The sequence below is a fragment of the Agelaius tricolor genome, unplaced genomic scaffold (assembly GCF_023055355.1).
Source record: "Agelaius tricolor isolate 1412-34295 unplaced genomic scaffold, bAgeTri1.0.p SCAF_7, whole genome shotgun sequence".
NCBI lineage: Eukaryota > Metazoa > Chordata > Aves > Passeriformes > Icteridae > Agelaius > Agelaius tricolor.
In genome coordinates, this window is record NW_027269267.1 from 13,899,199 (window position 1) to 13,914,659 (window position 15,461).

Genomic DNA, 15,461 nt, shown 5'->3' on the forward strand with positions numbered 1-15,461 from the left:
CAATAAGTTGCAAGATTATAGATAATGAAAATTAAAGCAATAAGTTGCAAGGTAAATGTACAAAATGATAATTCATCTGTACAATTGAAATTTCCCCTACCCCCCCAATCTATAATTGTGTTATATGTATATGTATAAATGTGTTTCCTCGTAACCAGGTATTTCACATGCAAACCACCATACGTGGATTTTTTATTTCCAGCCAGCAGGGTCCTTTGATCTTCTGATTCATCAAGAGAAGTTCCAGGCTAGAGGTGTTGGTTCCAAAGACATGTGAGAATGTTTGTCCCTTCAGGTCTTGGGGAAGCCGAGGGCATTCAGCCTAACAAGTAACAGAGAGCAGGGAGTCATTTCACCCCACAGAAGTCTTCAAGGTTCACAAACCACATTTAGACAGCACCTTCAGTACTGAAATCACCCTCATCCCCCACAAGCAAAGCCCTAACTCACAATACCTTACTGTAATTGAGGAAATCACACTATAGGCTCCACTTAAAAATCAGGCCAGTAATGTACAAACACACTGAAGTTTAAGTTCTTCATCCTCACTGGATACATCAGCCAAGACTACAATGTTCAATGACCATTTTAATACAGAAACTGCTCACGTTGTAGACTTAATTAGATAAAAAAACAAGGTATGGTATTTTATCAGCTTAATTATACTCACTGAATATTTAACTTCTAGATATTCAGATTTTGCTGGTACATCCGGAATCTCAAAAGCGTAGTATTTTTCCACTTTCTATACAAAACAAAGGTATATTTTCAGTATCTCCCAATTGAATATTCATTCTGTCCAATAAGAAAGCTAAAGAAAAAAAGACTAGGCAAAACACACATTTCAAATATTATGGGCTTGATCATTTACCACAAATTCTGCAACTCATTACAACCAACTGAAGACAGTAAGAATATTTTAGTGTCTGTTTTTAATCTCTAAATATTTTCTCAGCATCAAGAGTTTCTACAGAATTGACTTGCAAGAATACTAACCACTACCAAAAAAAACCACCTGGCAGTTAGGCAAACTCAGAAATATTCTTTAAATTCACAGCTTTCAGGCATACTCATGAGAATAGGTGCTTGCAGATCACTGCAAAATCCCAGAATGGCTGAGGTGGAAAGGGAACTCCAGGCATTGTCTAGTCCAGCTGCCTGCTCAGAGCTGGGTCGATCACAGTGGGTTGCTCAGGGTTCTCTCCAGCCAGATATGAATATCCCCAAGGATAGAGACTCCACAGCCTCTCTAGGCAACCTGTGCCAGTGCTTGATCTCCCTTACAGTAAAGCACTGTTTCAGGTTCTGATAAATTTCACATGTTTCAAATGGTATCTGTTGCTCTCATTGGGCACCAGCAGGAAGTCTGCCAGACATCTTTACTCATGCTCATTAAATTTATAAACAAAAGATTTCCACTGCCAATGCCTCACCTTGAACTTTCTCTTCTGCAGGCTGAGCAGTCCCAGGTTTCTCAGCCTCTCCTCACATGACAGATGATCCAGGCCCTGTAACTATCTTTGTGGTCCTATTCTGGATTTGTTCCAGTAGCACACATTGTTCCTCACACAGAGGAGCTCAGCTGAACACTGAGCTCACTCCCCAGGTACTCACCAGGGCTGCAAAGGGGAAAGGACCAGCTCTTGACACTTGCTGGTAATGCCCATGGCAGCCTTGTCCCCAAGGCTACATGGTTGGCTCTTGTCCAACCTCGTGTGTACCACGATGAGCACGTCCTTTCCTCCAAGGCTGCTTTCAACCAGTCAGTCACCATCATCTACTAGTGCCTGAGGCTATTCCAGTCTTCATACAGGACCACTTCCTTTGTTTTGTATTTATGGATTCTTGTAGGTCACAAGATATATCCAGCCTGTCTAAATTTCTTTGACAGCACATCCATCTGGTATATCAGCCTCTCCTGGTTTTGTACTGTCTGCAGACTTGCTCTGTGTGTGGCTCCATGCAACCACCCAAATCATTAACAGGATGCTCAGCACAGCTGGATCCAGTACCAACCCTTGGGGTGCACCTCTAGGGACTGGCCTCCACCTGGATTTTGTGCCAGTGATCACAACTTGGAGCCCAGTAGGGCAGCTGGTTTTCAGCCCACCCCTCTGCCCACTTCACTAGCCCCCACCCCATCATTTGTCTGTGAGGATGCTATGGCAGGCAGCACTGACAGCCTTACTAGAGTCAAGACAAACAACAGTCACTGCTCTCCGCCTGTCCACCAAAGCAGTCCATCTCTTCCCAGAGGGCTACCAGCTTGGTGAAGCATCTTTTTCCCTCTGTCAATCTGCACCAAACACTCCCAAGCACCTTCTGACATTGGCCAGCTCCCTCTGCACAGAGGGGTGCATTCCATCAGGTCCCACATGCCTTTATCTGTCCAATTTGTTTAAATGTGCCTAACCTGATCCTCCTCCTCTGAGGACAAGTCTTCTTTGCTTCAGGCTTTCCTTCTGGTCTCTTGGCCATCAGAGACTGCTAAAAGCTGGACTAAGCAGTGAAGACCAAGGTGAAGAAGACATGCAGTATCACAGCTTATTCCATGACCTCTGTCACCACATGTCCTGTCCCTGTCAGCAGCACTTTTCTCCTTGTCTGCCTGTACCTACAGCATCCTTTCCTACTGGTCTGTGCCTCCCACACCAGACCCAGCTCCAGGTGGGATTTGGCTTTCCTTTCTCCATCATGATGCCCCTTCCATAAGCCCATCCTCTAATCCTGACCAGCTCTTTGCCCACCTTCAGGCAGAGCTCCATGCATTCCCACTGCCCTGATCCACAAAAGGGCTTCCCCCTCCTTGCTATCCCAGCCTGCCTTAATCACATCCTACCCACCATACGTCTATGATCCCAGCCAGACTTGTCCCTGTAACTGCACACAACTCCTCCCTTTACACTGCAGGCTTTTGTGTACCAGCACTTCAGAGGGGAACCCAGGAGAGATGATTTCCCAACCATCTGCCAGCTTTTATCACATGCTCACAGCAGATCATTTCTGTGACACTACTGTATTTTTCATTTTAAGTAACTTAGGTTTCACTAGAAAGTAGTCCAGTTTGTTTATGTATCTCTAACGAAGACAGTTAAAGAAGTCTGAAGTTAAGTATCACTTCTGCTTTCCTCAAGAACAATAACAATTTTCTACAACACAGCTTGTCAGTTTCTAAGAATAACTACTTTTATTTTCCAAATTATTACAATATCCTGTGCAGCATGTGCTGAAATGCCATACTCTACCATGTCATATGTGTGTTCTGCCCTGTAGTACTTTACAAACCATCTGCACCACTTTTACATACTGTTATTATAACTATGCTAGCACATTACTTTACTACAGGAATTCCTAGAGGCACCTTAAATTAAAAATCACATTTCCCACTGGACAATGCACTGTGTTCACCACTTTCTATACCAGACTCAGCATAATATGCCACTAGAGAAAGTTCAACAAGAAAAAACAAAATCACCATAAATGGGAATAAAATTTCAAAATTAACAAAATACACACACAGTTAGGCGAACTTGAAGTTATTTGGTTTGGGGGTTGGATGGCTGGGGTTTTTTTCCTTAAATTAACAGCATCAGCAATAGTTCCCTCAGGGTGCTACAAGAGGTGCTGTTGGAAGCTTGTTACTTCATGTGCTGCTGCAGGTGTAAGGCTGCAAAGCCCAGGCAGGAGAGGAGAGAGACCTCTGCTATAAATAGGAGGCAGACAAATCCAGAAACTCCTATGGCAACAACAGTTTCATGGAAACACAACTTGACAGAAGAGCACCACTATGAAGCCAGATCAGCATTGCAAATTAACCATGTAAATGTAGATCTGAACTGCTGAGCCACAGCAGCACCTAACAGGAGCAGATCAGAGCTGTGACATAATAGAAGGCAATAGCAAAAAAAAAGCAATAGATGCACTGCTTTCAGCACATATCACTGGTGCTCCCCCTCCTCTTTTTTTAATTTTAATAAAAACCTCTCAGGCTTCAAACAAGTTCTTGTTGCAAACTAAGATGAACATAGTATAAAAATAGTCAGCTGTAGTGTTTCATCTGCGTTATTGCACAGAGCTCAGCTCAATTACACCAGCGTCTGGTCATAACTCAGTGAATGAATGCTTGCTGCAGAATAATCTGCCCTTCAAGTGGCCCTTCAGAGAGCAGAAATGAGCAGCAGTGATTAGCTGCTAAGTTCCTAAGTGGAGTAAGGCTGCTTTCAAATTGATTTGTGAAGACTTGCTAACTTGGCAGCAGTGCAACCCATTGAAGCTACAATTAGCAGCAGGTGCAGCAGGAAATGATAAGGCTTAAGTGTGTTCAAAGGGACAAAGTTGGGTGCTGGCAAGGCCAAGAGAACAACCTGCCTCAGTGTCTCCACATCATCACAAAAAGGGATATTCTGAATGAAAGAACTCTGTCAGTAAAAGAACCGTCAGGGATGTCAGTAACCTTCCCGATTTCCAGCTAATGATGGAGAAGAGTGGTTATCAGTTTCACAGTACCATGCAAACACTGAGACTTCACCTTACTCTGAATGCATTGCTCACAAGTCTCACCTGAGCAGCACAGCCATTTGTTTGAAGTCTTTCAAAACAACAACCCAGCACTGAACCACTGGCTGCACATCACAGAGCAGGGGAGATCTTCTAAAGCACGTTAGCCCTTTACCACACAGAGTCACAAGTGGGTGAAGATTGCTCCTTTGGAGCATTCCTTTAGGTGAATGCCACAAACCATTTCAATTTAGAGCCCTGCACATCCCTATGGACACACAGATGCAAGGGCTGTGTAAAAACACCTTGTCTCTGGTGGTATGAGTACAATGAAAAGGAGGTTGATTGTGAAAAACAGTCAGGTATATAACCAGGCAAATTCAGGTATCCCAGGGGGAACAGAAGAAAAGGAGGGCACAGTAATGGGACAACCCAATTACTTCTACAATTATTATCTTGCAGAAAGCACAAAGCCTCCCTGCTGTAGAGGCGTAAGCCTGGTCAGATTTGGTGCCACTTGTTCACAGTCAAGTTTGTGTAATCTGGAATATCTGAGTTACCATAATACCATCTTTGAATACTCCTCCAAGGACCCCACTAACAGTTCTGCTCTACTACTATGCTGTCCTTTCTCTTACCTTCCATATTACTACTGCCATACCTTCCCACTGTCTCCAGTTCTCATTACACCCTCCCAGAATGCAGTAACTACCAAAATTAACTGAAAATTACACAAGAAAAATAAAGCTGGATAGCTTTTATCCTTTTAAAAAAACTCAGTTTACTTAAGAATTTAAAATAATTTGAAATCTTACTGTTCACAAACAATTCTGGTAGGTTATTTCAGAGCTTCCCTGCACCAACTATCCTGCCTAATTTATTCATGAATTAAAAATTACAAATTCACTCTTTTGCTAAAACTCTCCTTTAAATAGCTCTCTGGCTGCTCATCCCCTTTTAATGTTTCTAGAGAGCAAACAGGTCTTATCACTATTCTTCACTTTACCAGCTAAAAAAAATTAAAGCTCTTTCACAGTCATCTCTGGTATAACTGTCCTTTTGTCTCATCCTTTTAATTGCCATCTTTTGTACCGGTGGTCACTTGAGTTAATCTTTCCTCCTTCCTTTCACCCTTTAATGAGGGTGATCAAGTGTTACAATATTTAAGGGAAAATCTCAACAGTGTCTTAGTGCTCCCACTTCCCCATTCTTGTGTTATATCCAAGGACCCACATGTGCTGCAGCCATGTTCCCAGACAAGACTGTTGGGTCTTTCACCCTGAGTTCTGTGTAAGCTCAGTAAAAATTTGACAGGTTTTACCTTGATTTTAAAGAGCCATCTTTGAATATTCAACTACATTACTCTATTACCTCATTCACATTATTCTCACTTGGCACACCATGGAAAAGATAGAGGTTTCCCAAGATTCTGTAAGCAGATCTGCATCTTTCGAGATCTTTCTCCCTCTTTCCTTTCTAGAGTTCAGGTGTACTCCTCTCTTTTAAAGAAAAATTTTCTTTTGAGTTCTCTCCCTCATTCCTGAAAGGATTTTTGAACAGTGAGCTATCAGCAACCTGTCTTTTTATCTATTGTTAAATTTACTCCTTTCAGAATAAATTTACTCCTGATCCCACATGTAGTTATGTTATAATCAACTATACGTGAAAAATAACAGAAAACTGAAAAATCTGAATTTACATCAGTTTTGAGAGAAAAAATATGCTAGAGCAAAAAAAAAAGGCTTCACAAAGTACTGATGTCACATCAATTTTCCCTGAACTCAGTAAATAACACACTAAGCTACAAGTTGCTGAAAAGATGTCCTGTCTTGCATGATTTCAGTATTTGAGAAACATTGCTCACATTTTCACTTTAACAACTGAAACTTTCAGAATGACTCTAGCTAGCTTTGGATGAGATGACCTCCTGAGAATCTTTCCAACCTGAATTACCACACAAACTGTTTTTATTTTCCCTCATTTACATATTGTTACATTCCATTCTTCCTGCATTTTTACTTGTCATCTCACTTGCTGATTAACTATTCAGGAATGAATCCTGTAAAATCACAAGATTGCCAGGATGGGGGAAGTTACAGCTAATGAAAATCAGCTTTGCCAGACTAATGACAAGTTACTTCAAGAAATATAAACTTTTCTGAGTACTTCAGTCAGAACAGAAGTACTTTTCCCCTAACTTGACTGTTTGCCATATTTCCCCACCCAAGCTTCCCACCTCTGCCCTCCCCTGTAAAAGACAAATACTCTATGTAAGTGGACAATAAAGCTCTCAAACTAATTCAGTGTCAAACTAATTCAGTCCAAATCTGCAACATTCTCAGCAGTATCAGCTCTTTTCCTGCACACTCCTGACAAGTATTATCTTAATTTATGTGCAAAGTTTCCATCATAGCAACATTTTGTTTATCCAAAGTAATTTTAAAGATTTGTTGAGCAGGAGCACAGCAAAATAACACTTTTAAGACTATTGCCCATCACTCTAAGCACAGAACAGCTTTCAAGACTGAATGACAGTCCTCACTTGTTACCTCCTGCACAGCCACACTATGACAATCCACACTCTGAGCAGCATGCACTCTAAAAGATAAATCCACAAAGGTGAGAAGAAGGATGAGACATGCCAAGAGATAAAGTTCAATAAGATGTCTGATCAAATGCAAAGACAGAGTAATCCTAGAGTACTGATTTATCTGCTGGACAGCACAATCTTTCATTATAAACTCTGGCAACATGAGCTGTTACTAAAGCTTTAGGTATCAGAACTTCTATCTGTTCTGCATTCTCAAAAACAGCTCAGCAAGCCAGTCTGACACTCAACTCAGTTTTAAAGAAGCTAATGAGTGAGTATTTACAAATGCATTGTTTAAACTTCTGGTGGAACAACCATGTTGCAGATTAACCATTCTTAAAGGAATATAGGCATTTTTAATGGTTTTTACAAGCAGGTAAATTTACACACATCAGGAGTTATATATTTGTAATTTGGCACAACCTCCTTCCCTGGACAATGTTTCAACAGCCTTCCCACCTCACAATCCAGAAAACAACAGAAAATGACCAAATAGGATGCTTGCAAACAAACCTTGGATTTGAACTTCATGATCTTGTACTTTGGTGAAATGGTGTCATTAAATTCCTTGAAAACACTCATTATAGTTACTGGAGTCTCTGTCTCTTTACCAGTAGATAGGTCGATTTCCTCAAAAACAGAAGTGAGGTTTTACAAATTAACAAAAATTTCAGCAGACATGACAATAGGTTGAATTTTACTTTGCAATTATGAATCATGTATCTCTTTTTTTAGGAAGAACTAAAACGCAATCAGCCAAGAAATTCCAAACTTAGAAGATATTACTTGAAACAGAATGTTTAAAAAGCACCAAGTTCTCTAGCAATACTTCAAGACCACTTTATTTGCAAAGCAGCAAAGGGTGAAAAATTGTCTGCCTTTGTTAGCTAGGCTCAGGGGAAGTCACAGGGCTCTACCCTGCAGATCACATGTGATGTACACATTGTTTTTGACTTTATCACCTACACCAGACAACACTGGCTTCCAACAGCTTCCAAAGACACTGCTAAACTCCCAACCTGCCACAACAGGATGAAAGGCACTTATGTTTGACGTGTTTAAAAGTCACACTTACTGTTTCACGTGGCAGCAGATAAACAGTTCTCTCAATATTTTTCACTGTCACACAACAGCTGACATAGGTGTTTGCAGATTCAATCCAAACTTTGCCAAACAAAAATACCACACCTAAGGAAGAAGTGCAAAGAATTCGATATGCAGTTTTGTAATTAATCATTTCTAATCTTGCTTGAAGCAGCTTATAATGTGTTCTTGCATTGAAACACGACCATTGCTGTGTTGGGCCCTTGAACAACAAATCTTTCCAATGCATCAGCACAGTCTAAATTGTTTTAAACACCAGCTTTACAAACAGACACCTGTATCATTCTTCCTGTCTCTACCTCTATTGCTATAGTAACACCTGGTATGTAAAATCCAAAATGGCATTACACAGCCAGTCTCAAAATTCTGCTCTGATATTCCATTGCTGCCTGTACTAGTTTGATAATCCCTGGAGAGAGGGAGGAAGGAGAGAGATGTCAGTGAAAACTGAAGATTATGAGAATGCCTATGCTGTCAATCAATCCTCTAACATGTGTTATCTCCAGTTTTCCACTCCTCAGCTAGACCAGTACAATTGACTCCTTTTCCCTACACTTCAGTACCCTGAGATCAAGACTCAATTACCAATAAAACCTGCAGAAAAACATTCTTAAGAGAAAAACTGGAAGCTGATCAGCTTTCAAGTGACTATTTTTAACAAATGAGGACACCAAAAGATGCATGACATTCCTAGGAATCCTGGGTGCCAAGAAAGCAGTTGTAACCAAGGGAGACACTCAGAAAGACTATACAGAGCTGGACCAGTGGCAATCGACTTCACTGTGGACAATGTCCTTACAGTACATGCACACCTTTGAGCCCAGAGATCCTGGCAATAGAACAAAATGCTGCAAACTGCTAATCAAATTATGTCAAACTTAAAAATAACACAGTACCAAACCACCCAACTGTCACAAACAGTTTGCAAATTACAAGTACAAAAAACTTCTAAGTACAACTCAGAAACCTGGCTTTACTGGATTCCCTTCAAGCTCCAAATGATTTGGAATTTGATTATATGGATGAGAGTCTTCCTACAGCATACTACTATTGATGAAAACAGAAATATCCATGCTGAGACTGTCTCAGAAACAGGGTTTCATGCATAGAATCTGCATTTCTCCTTGGCCTGGCAATGCACAAACAAGTCCTTGGTTAAGAGTTGTTATAACTTATCTTTGCCAGCAGATCTATCAGACATAAAGGCACCTTTCTTACTCCATTAGATCAAAGATAAATCAGTGAAGATGCACTAAGATGGATGACAGAGTCAACGTGACAGGCTATGAAAAATCATTTTCTGAGTGCTTGGAATAGATGTGCACAAGACTACTTTTGTCAAGGACAGAGAATGCTGCGGTTTTGAAGATGATGAGAGCAAGGATACAAGTTTCAACTGCACAAAGTATCTTAAGAAATTTTAATACTGAGGCAATCTTGAAGATTTAGACAGTTTGAATAGAAGTATGGAGAAAGAGCTCCAATTGCAGATCTAAGTGACAGGGAAGATGAAGTTCTTGTCCCCAGCAATCTTTTACTTTTTTGTTAAGGGATAAAAAAAAACCCATCTGATATAGGTTTGTATCATAAAGACGAAACTGAGAGAGAGACCACAAAACAGTAACTGACTGCTTGAACAGCTGGAAATATTAAGAGCATGGAGTAGTTAATCTGTCAGAGGGGTACATATAAGCAGGGGAGTAGAAAGAAGGATACATGAGTCAGTCAAAGATAGGGCAAAAAACTGCCTGGATTGCAAAGACAAACTTCTATCAACTCTAGCACAGACAAATAAGTGATCTTAATAACCAGACTTCACAGAATTAGATTAATTTAGAATGGAAGGATCTCTTTTTAGATCATCCAGTTGAACACTGGCACACTCTATCACCCCCACAGACAGTAAAAGCAGAACTAACTTCAAAGAGTTTTCAGAAACATTTCATGCAAAACCAAAAGAAAAAAAAAATCAACCGAGAGATATCAGGCCCTATGCCCTGCAAGACTATGGAAAGAATAAAGCAAGAAAAAATACTAATAAAGCTTATAAATCAAAGTCTGTGAAAAGAAAGATCATGCTACTAAATGAATCAAAAGGTAAGCAAAGTCAAGACACAGGGAAAATGTCTTGCAGAGGGGAAAAAAATAAGGGAAGGTTTTATTCGTTATTTCTTTAAAATGTTAATAGGATCACAATTCTCGAGTTCTCTGCCTAAGATCATAAAGGGAATTATGAAAAGTAAGCCTCCAAAAAATCATTAAGTTTGAAAGAGTCTTATGATTATGCTATAATATTTACTCTTCAGGCAATGCATTTGACATCACAGCAAATGAGGCACAAACAAAGATCATGAACATGTTAAACAAAAAGCAGTATCAAAATTTTCCCTTCTACATTACTAATTGAAAACAGGTGCAGTCTTTATTATTCAATCCTGAAAAAGTCATAATGAGAAAAGAACACTCCTTGCATGCGAGGAACAGAAATCCTTTCATAATTATGTTCCATTCAGCAATCACTGACTTAAAAGACAAAAAAAAAGGAAAAATAACAATAGTGGGTTCTTTACAAGTAGCAATTTTATATTAGAGCCATTGATTTCATCAAGATATCTATGATTATTACCACTCCCATCACCAAGCTGTTCAGCCCAGCAGAGTCTCATATTTAAGTTTGGCATCCCAACTCACAATAAAAGGTGTTAACAAAGAAATGTATCTGACTCAATGCTTACAGTTTCAACTGAAAAAAGCCTCCAACAACACATGAAAGAACCTTCTGGTAAACACACATGAAGCACAAACTAGAAACCCAATACTCTAAAGCTGCTGATGAAATGAGGGGATGGATGGGAAGTGCTCAGAACAGATGTGAACACAAACTGTTTTGTCAGAGCTGAGATCAGAATGATGCAATTTTAAGACTATGAGATCCAGCAATCTTAATTTGAAGACAACCTTCAAGATTTAGATAGTTTGAATTAGAGGATAAGCAATACAAGACAGACCTTGTATTTTTCAGACCACCTTCCTCCCTTGACAGACATACCTTTCCTTTGCATAAAATCACACAACTGCTACAGTACAGGCTTTTTATTCATCCACGTGAATTTTGAGCTACTTTTCCAAAAACAAGAAAGCATGCTCAGTTGTTGCATCACTGAGCAAGAAATTAACAACTTCAGCTTGCTCCTGGAATGTATAAAATTTTAAGAAAGACCAACACTGAACAGTGCTAGTAAGCCCCTTTTACTTCCCTAACTCTATCATAGGCCAAAAGATGACATTCTTCCCATAATCACAGTGCCTTGCTCTGCCTCTTCTGTACAGAGGTACAGAAATACAAGAGATTAACATCCTAGACACAGAGACACAGGGCAACTGGATGTAATTCAGTTAAGTCTGAAAACCTCAATTTTCAAAAAAGAAAATCTGAACAAAAAGAATCAGATTAGCATTTTCTGCCTTTAGCTGAACAGTTACCTGGCTGACTGAACTGATCTTCATAAGCATCCAGCCAATAAAATCTGAAGACTTGGTCATCACTTTCCCCATTCACAAGTGGAAGGAGATTGGGGTCCAGTTGAACTTCTGCTGCTACTAGATCAGCTTCATCCTCATCAATTCTGTCCCAACACGAGAGACCTGGGAGAGAACAACTTCTGCAGGTTTTGCAGAAGAATAAAAAAACAATTAAAATTGTGCCTTTGCAGTAATTACCATTTTGATTTTTTCCAGGCCTATATTTTCACACCTTTTGTTTCTCTTTCCACTACCAAGCAATATTCCCAACACCTGGGTTCCCTCAGGTTTCTTCTGCAAAGAGGGATGGAGTCACAAAGACAGACACCCACATTTAACTATGGGCCCTGAGACACCACATGCAGGCTTTGAAAATCAGTCACCTGCTATTTCAGCCTTGGTCAATTCAAGTCTTCACATATCAAATATATCCATCCATCTATACAAGTTGCTTAGTGGGAACAAAGGATTATTTCAACAAAATTACCTTTTCAGTCATTAGATGTTTAGGTCTTTTTTATCATTCAATTATTTTACAGTTTGAATATTTTGTTATGGAAACATATGATTCAAGATTTTCCAAACATTAAAAAAAAAGTCCAAAAACAGGGAAAAGCCCACCTTTTTTCCTATTTCCAAAGACAAAGCTGTTCACCATTACTTTTAGCAACAAAACTTTTACCTACATCTATTACAAAATACTTTCAGATTCACTTGGAGTAAGTATTGTTAGAAATTCCTTGGTTTTGCTTACTGCCATCAAAGTTCACTATTCAACACTTACACTGAATCACTTCAGTGTGCTGAAGTACATGTTATCACGTGCTAGATCCCAAAAACATCAAATATTTTTCAATTAAGTAGCTATCAGCATGTTACTATTTTTAATGTAACTACGAAGAAAAAAGTATTGCATAGCATTATTATCATTCTGTCTGTATCACAATTATCCCTGTGGCAAAGACAAATATGAAGCTAAATCTAAGGTGAATGGAAACTGAGAGCCTTCTTAATGGAAGAAAAAAAAGAAGCAAGAGATTCTTACAAGACAGATGTCTCTTTCTTCTCTGATTCCAGCTGCTCTGTCTCTTTCTTCTCAATTTCACTGTCTCTTTTCAAGCTTTCAGCTGTCTCAGGTATAGTTTCCACATGCTCTGCTTCCATAGGTTCATCAAAGTCCTCCTCATCAAAATCCATCATTCCCTGATCATCATCTGGAAGTGCTGCAGGTAGAACTAAAGGCTTGAATCATCAAAATTACACACTGCATACTACAGCAGTATGCAGAGATAGCACACCATAAGCATGACCATAATATACAGTATTGATAGCTTAAATATGATACTTTGTTCTATCTAAACTAGTACAATTTAACAACTGTTTTAAAACTACTAGACCATCTTTAAAGTTTCCAGAATTGGGTTTTCATTTACTTTTGATACCTTTAGTAGCTTTCTCTCCTACTGCCTTCACTATTCTCTCATTTTCTATAGGTTTTTGTACATTCTTGGTGTCCTCATTTTCAGAGACTCTGACAGATTTTGCTGTATTATTGGGGTGTTTAGGATGAAATGAAGCTGGAGGAGGAGTTTCCTTTCTGACATGAGCAGGAGCTTTCTTTGATATAGGGGTGATTACCTGAAAAACATTTCCACCATGAGTTAAAAATAATCTTGTAAGAGCAAAGAAGAAAAAAAATAAACAACAAAACCTTTCACTTGCTATTTGCAGATCTAGTAACCAAGGGTAGAGGAAAAGTTCCACATTTTTTGCACCATGATCCTCTCTTACTACATCTCCCCATTTTTTTCCAATTACTTCTAGTTTTGAAGACAACTGTTAAGATGAGTAGCACTGGTGATTATTTTCAACATAGGAGCTGATGTCACAGAAGGTTTCACCAATCAGATGTATCTACACAACTCAATTTTCCTTCTACAGACCATTACCAACTATCTCTTCGTATTTCCAGCTATAAAGTCCTTTCCATTTACCAGAAAGCCTAACAAAATGCTAGCCTTCCATCCTCAGCAGCCCATCCTCCTCTTGCTCCAAAATCTTCCACTAGGGCAAACTTCTATCCATACCAACAATTTTCCATTTGTTTTCCATTTCTGCAAACAAATAGTTTCTTATCCTTTTCCACACTACTGCTTATTTCACCTCCCATCCTGCTCTCCTTGCCACAAGGGTCTTTTCTACTCTTTGGAAAAAGAGCAGAAACTCACCTTCATGTGGTGCATTGAAGATTGTAACAACAGTTTCACCTGTCAAATGTACCAGCTACAAACTCCTACTATACTACAGACACAAAACTAATTGTACTGTTTGTGTTCACATGAAAGGCAATGCAGAAAAAAAGCACAAAGTTACACTGTAACACTGCTATGGAAGCTTAGGAGAAAGTTAATTTCCAGGAGGAGAAACAAAAGTCAACAGTATTCAAATCAACAAAAACACAGATTAGCGCTTATTAATAATGAGAACATTTTCCCCCCCTTTACCTTAGGAGTTTGGGACTGTACAGAGAAAGGATTGAGTGGTACTCCAGCAGATCTTTTCCTTTTCAGCACTATAACTGGTGGTGGACTTAGCTGAACTGTCTGAATATTGAAAGAACAGACAAAGTGACAAAAGGAAGAGTTGTTTAGTGTTTTCTTTTGCCTTGGTTAGTAACATTTTCCTTTCAAGAGAAAGAGGGACACCAATATTTTTGGCTGATGAAGAAAACACCTCCTGATATGAAACCCAGCCCCATAAAATAATGTTACCTGAGCAATCAGCCCATGAAGACACACACTAGATTTTTTGGGAGAGGAAACAATCTGAGGAAAACTGCCATCAATAAGTGAAAGTTTTCAAACAGTGAGAATTTCAACAGCTAACTGTGCCTTTATTGCACAAGTATCAGAATAATTTGTGCTGCTTTTCATATCTGCTGAAGCAGTAGTATTGAAGATACATGCCTCATGAAAAGCTGAAGTGCTCTTTCAGTACTGTTCCACTAGAGGAAAACACAACTTATTTACAGATATTTTATACCTGACCTTATCAACAGCTAATAACAGAAATTTTAAAACCAATAACAACAACAAAAAAAGAGTAGCTAACTAGTATTTAAGTAAATAGAAGGCACAGTGTAATTATTTTCCCTAATCAATGCTCCACAAAATTGACAGCATTAAATTGCATTTCTTTAATGATACCAGGGGGCAGGGGCAGTTATAGTCATGGGGGGTTTTATAGCCTCAATCAGATGTCATAAAGAGGAGTAAAATAATAAGAGCACAAAACTAAGAGAATAACTTTACATTGGGATATCCTATAGCCTTTACAGGGCTGAAAAAACATGTTCAGCTTATTATGGTTCAACACGTTCCACCTCAGTATCTCACTACTACAGCAGTTTCAACATTTACGTGTGAGCAACCCTTCTGGTTTTAAGAAATCTTGCTAAAAGGGCATCACATATTTGAGACAGTCCAACCCTGCACTCCTGCCTCCAAGGGAGTGTTAAGCTGGTCCCCTGCAGGAAATCATGGGAAGCAGGAGGCAGACAGAGGTTCAGGTTACATCACCTTCTGAAACACTGCTCCCTCAGCTCCTCCCATACAGCTCAGATGGAGATGTCCTGCAGCTGAGGTGTGGTGACAGATACACAGCACACAATTCAGAGGCAGCCAAGCCCTCTTTCACTCCACAGTGACTCAAACCCTGAAGGCTGCATTAGTACAGGCTCCACATCATC

The 15,461-nt window shown here is 39.4% G+C and overlaps 1 protein-coding gene across 1 annotated transcript in view; it reads right to left on the reverse strand.

Annotated features, from left to right (window-relative positions):
• The window catches only part of POLA1 (DNA polymerase alpha 1, catalytic subunit), a 183,370-nt gene that overhangs the window by 163,142 nt on the left and 4,767 nt on the right, over positions 1-15,461 (reverse strand). Inside the window, 8 exon segments of the mRNA XM_071430367.1 lie at positions 184-322; positions 671-745; positions 7,601-7,717; positions 8,163-8,275; positions 11,675-11,853; positions 12,759-12,936; positions 13,156-13,351; positions 14,218-14,316. Of these exon segments, the coding sequence (XP_071286468.1) occupies positions 184-322; positions 671-745; positions 7,601-7,717; positions 8,163-8,275; positions 11,675-11,853; positions 12,759-12,936; positions 13,156-13,351; positions 14,218-14,316 (1,096 nt within the window).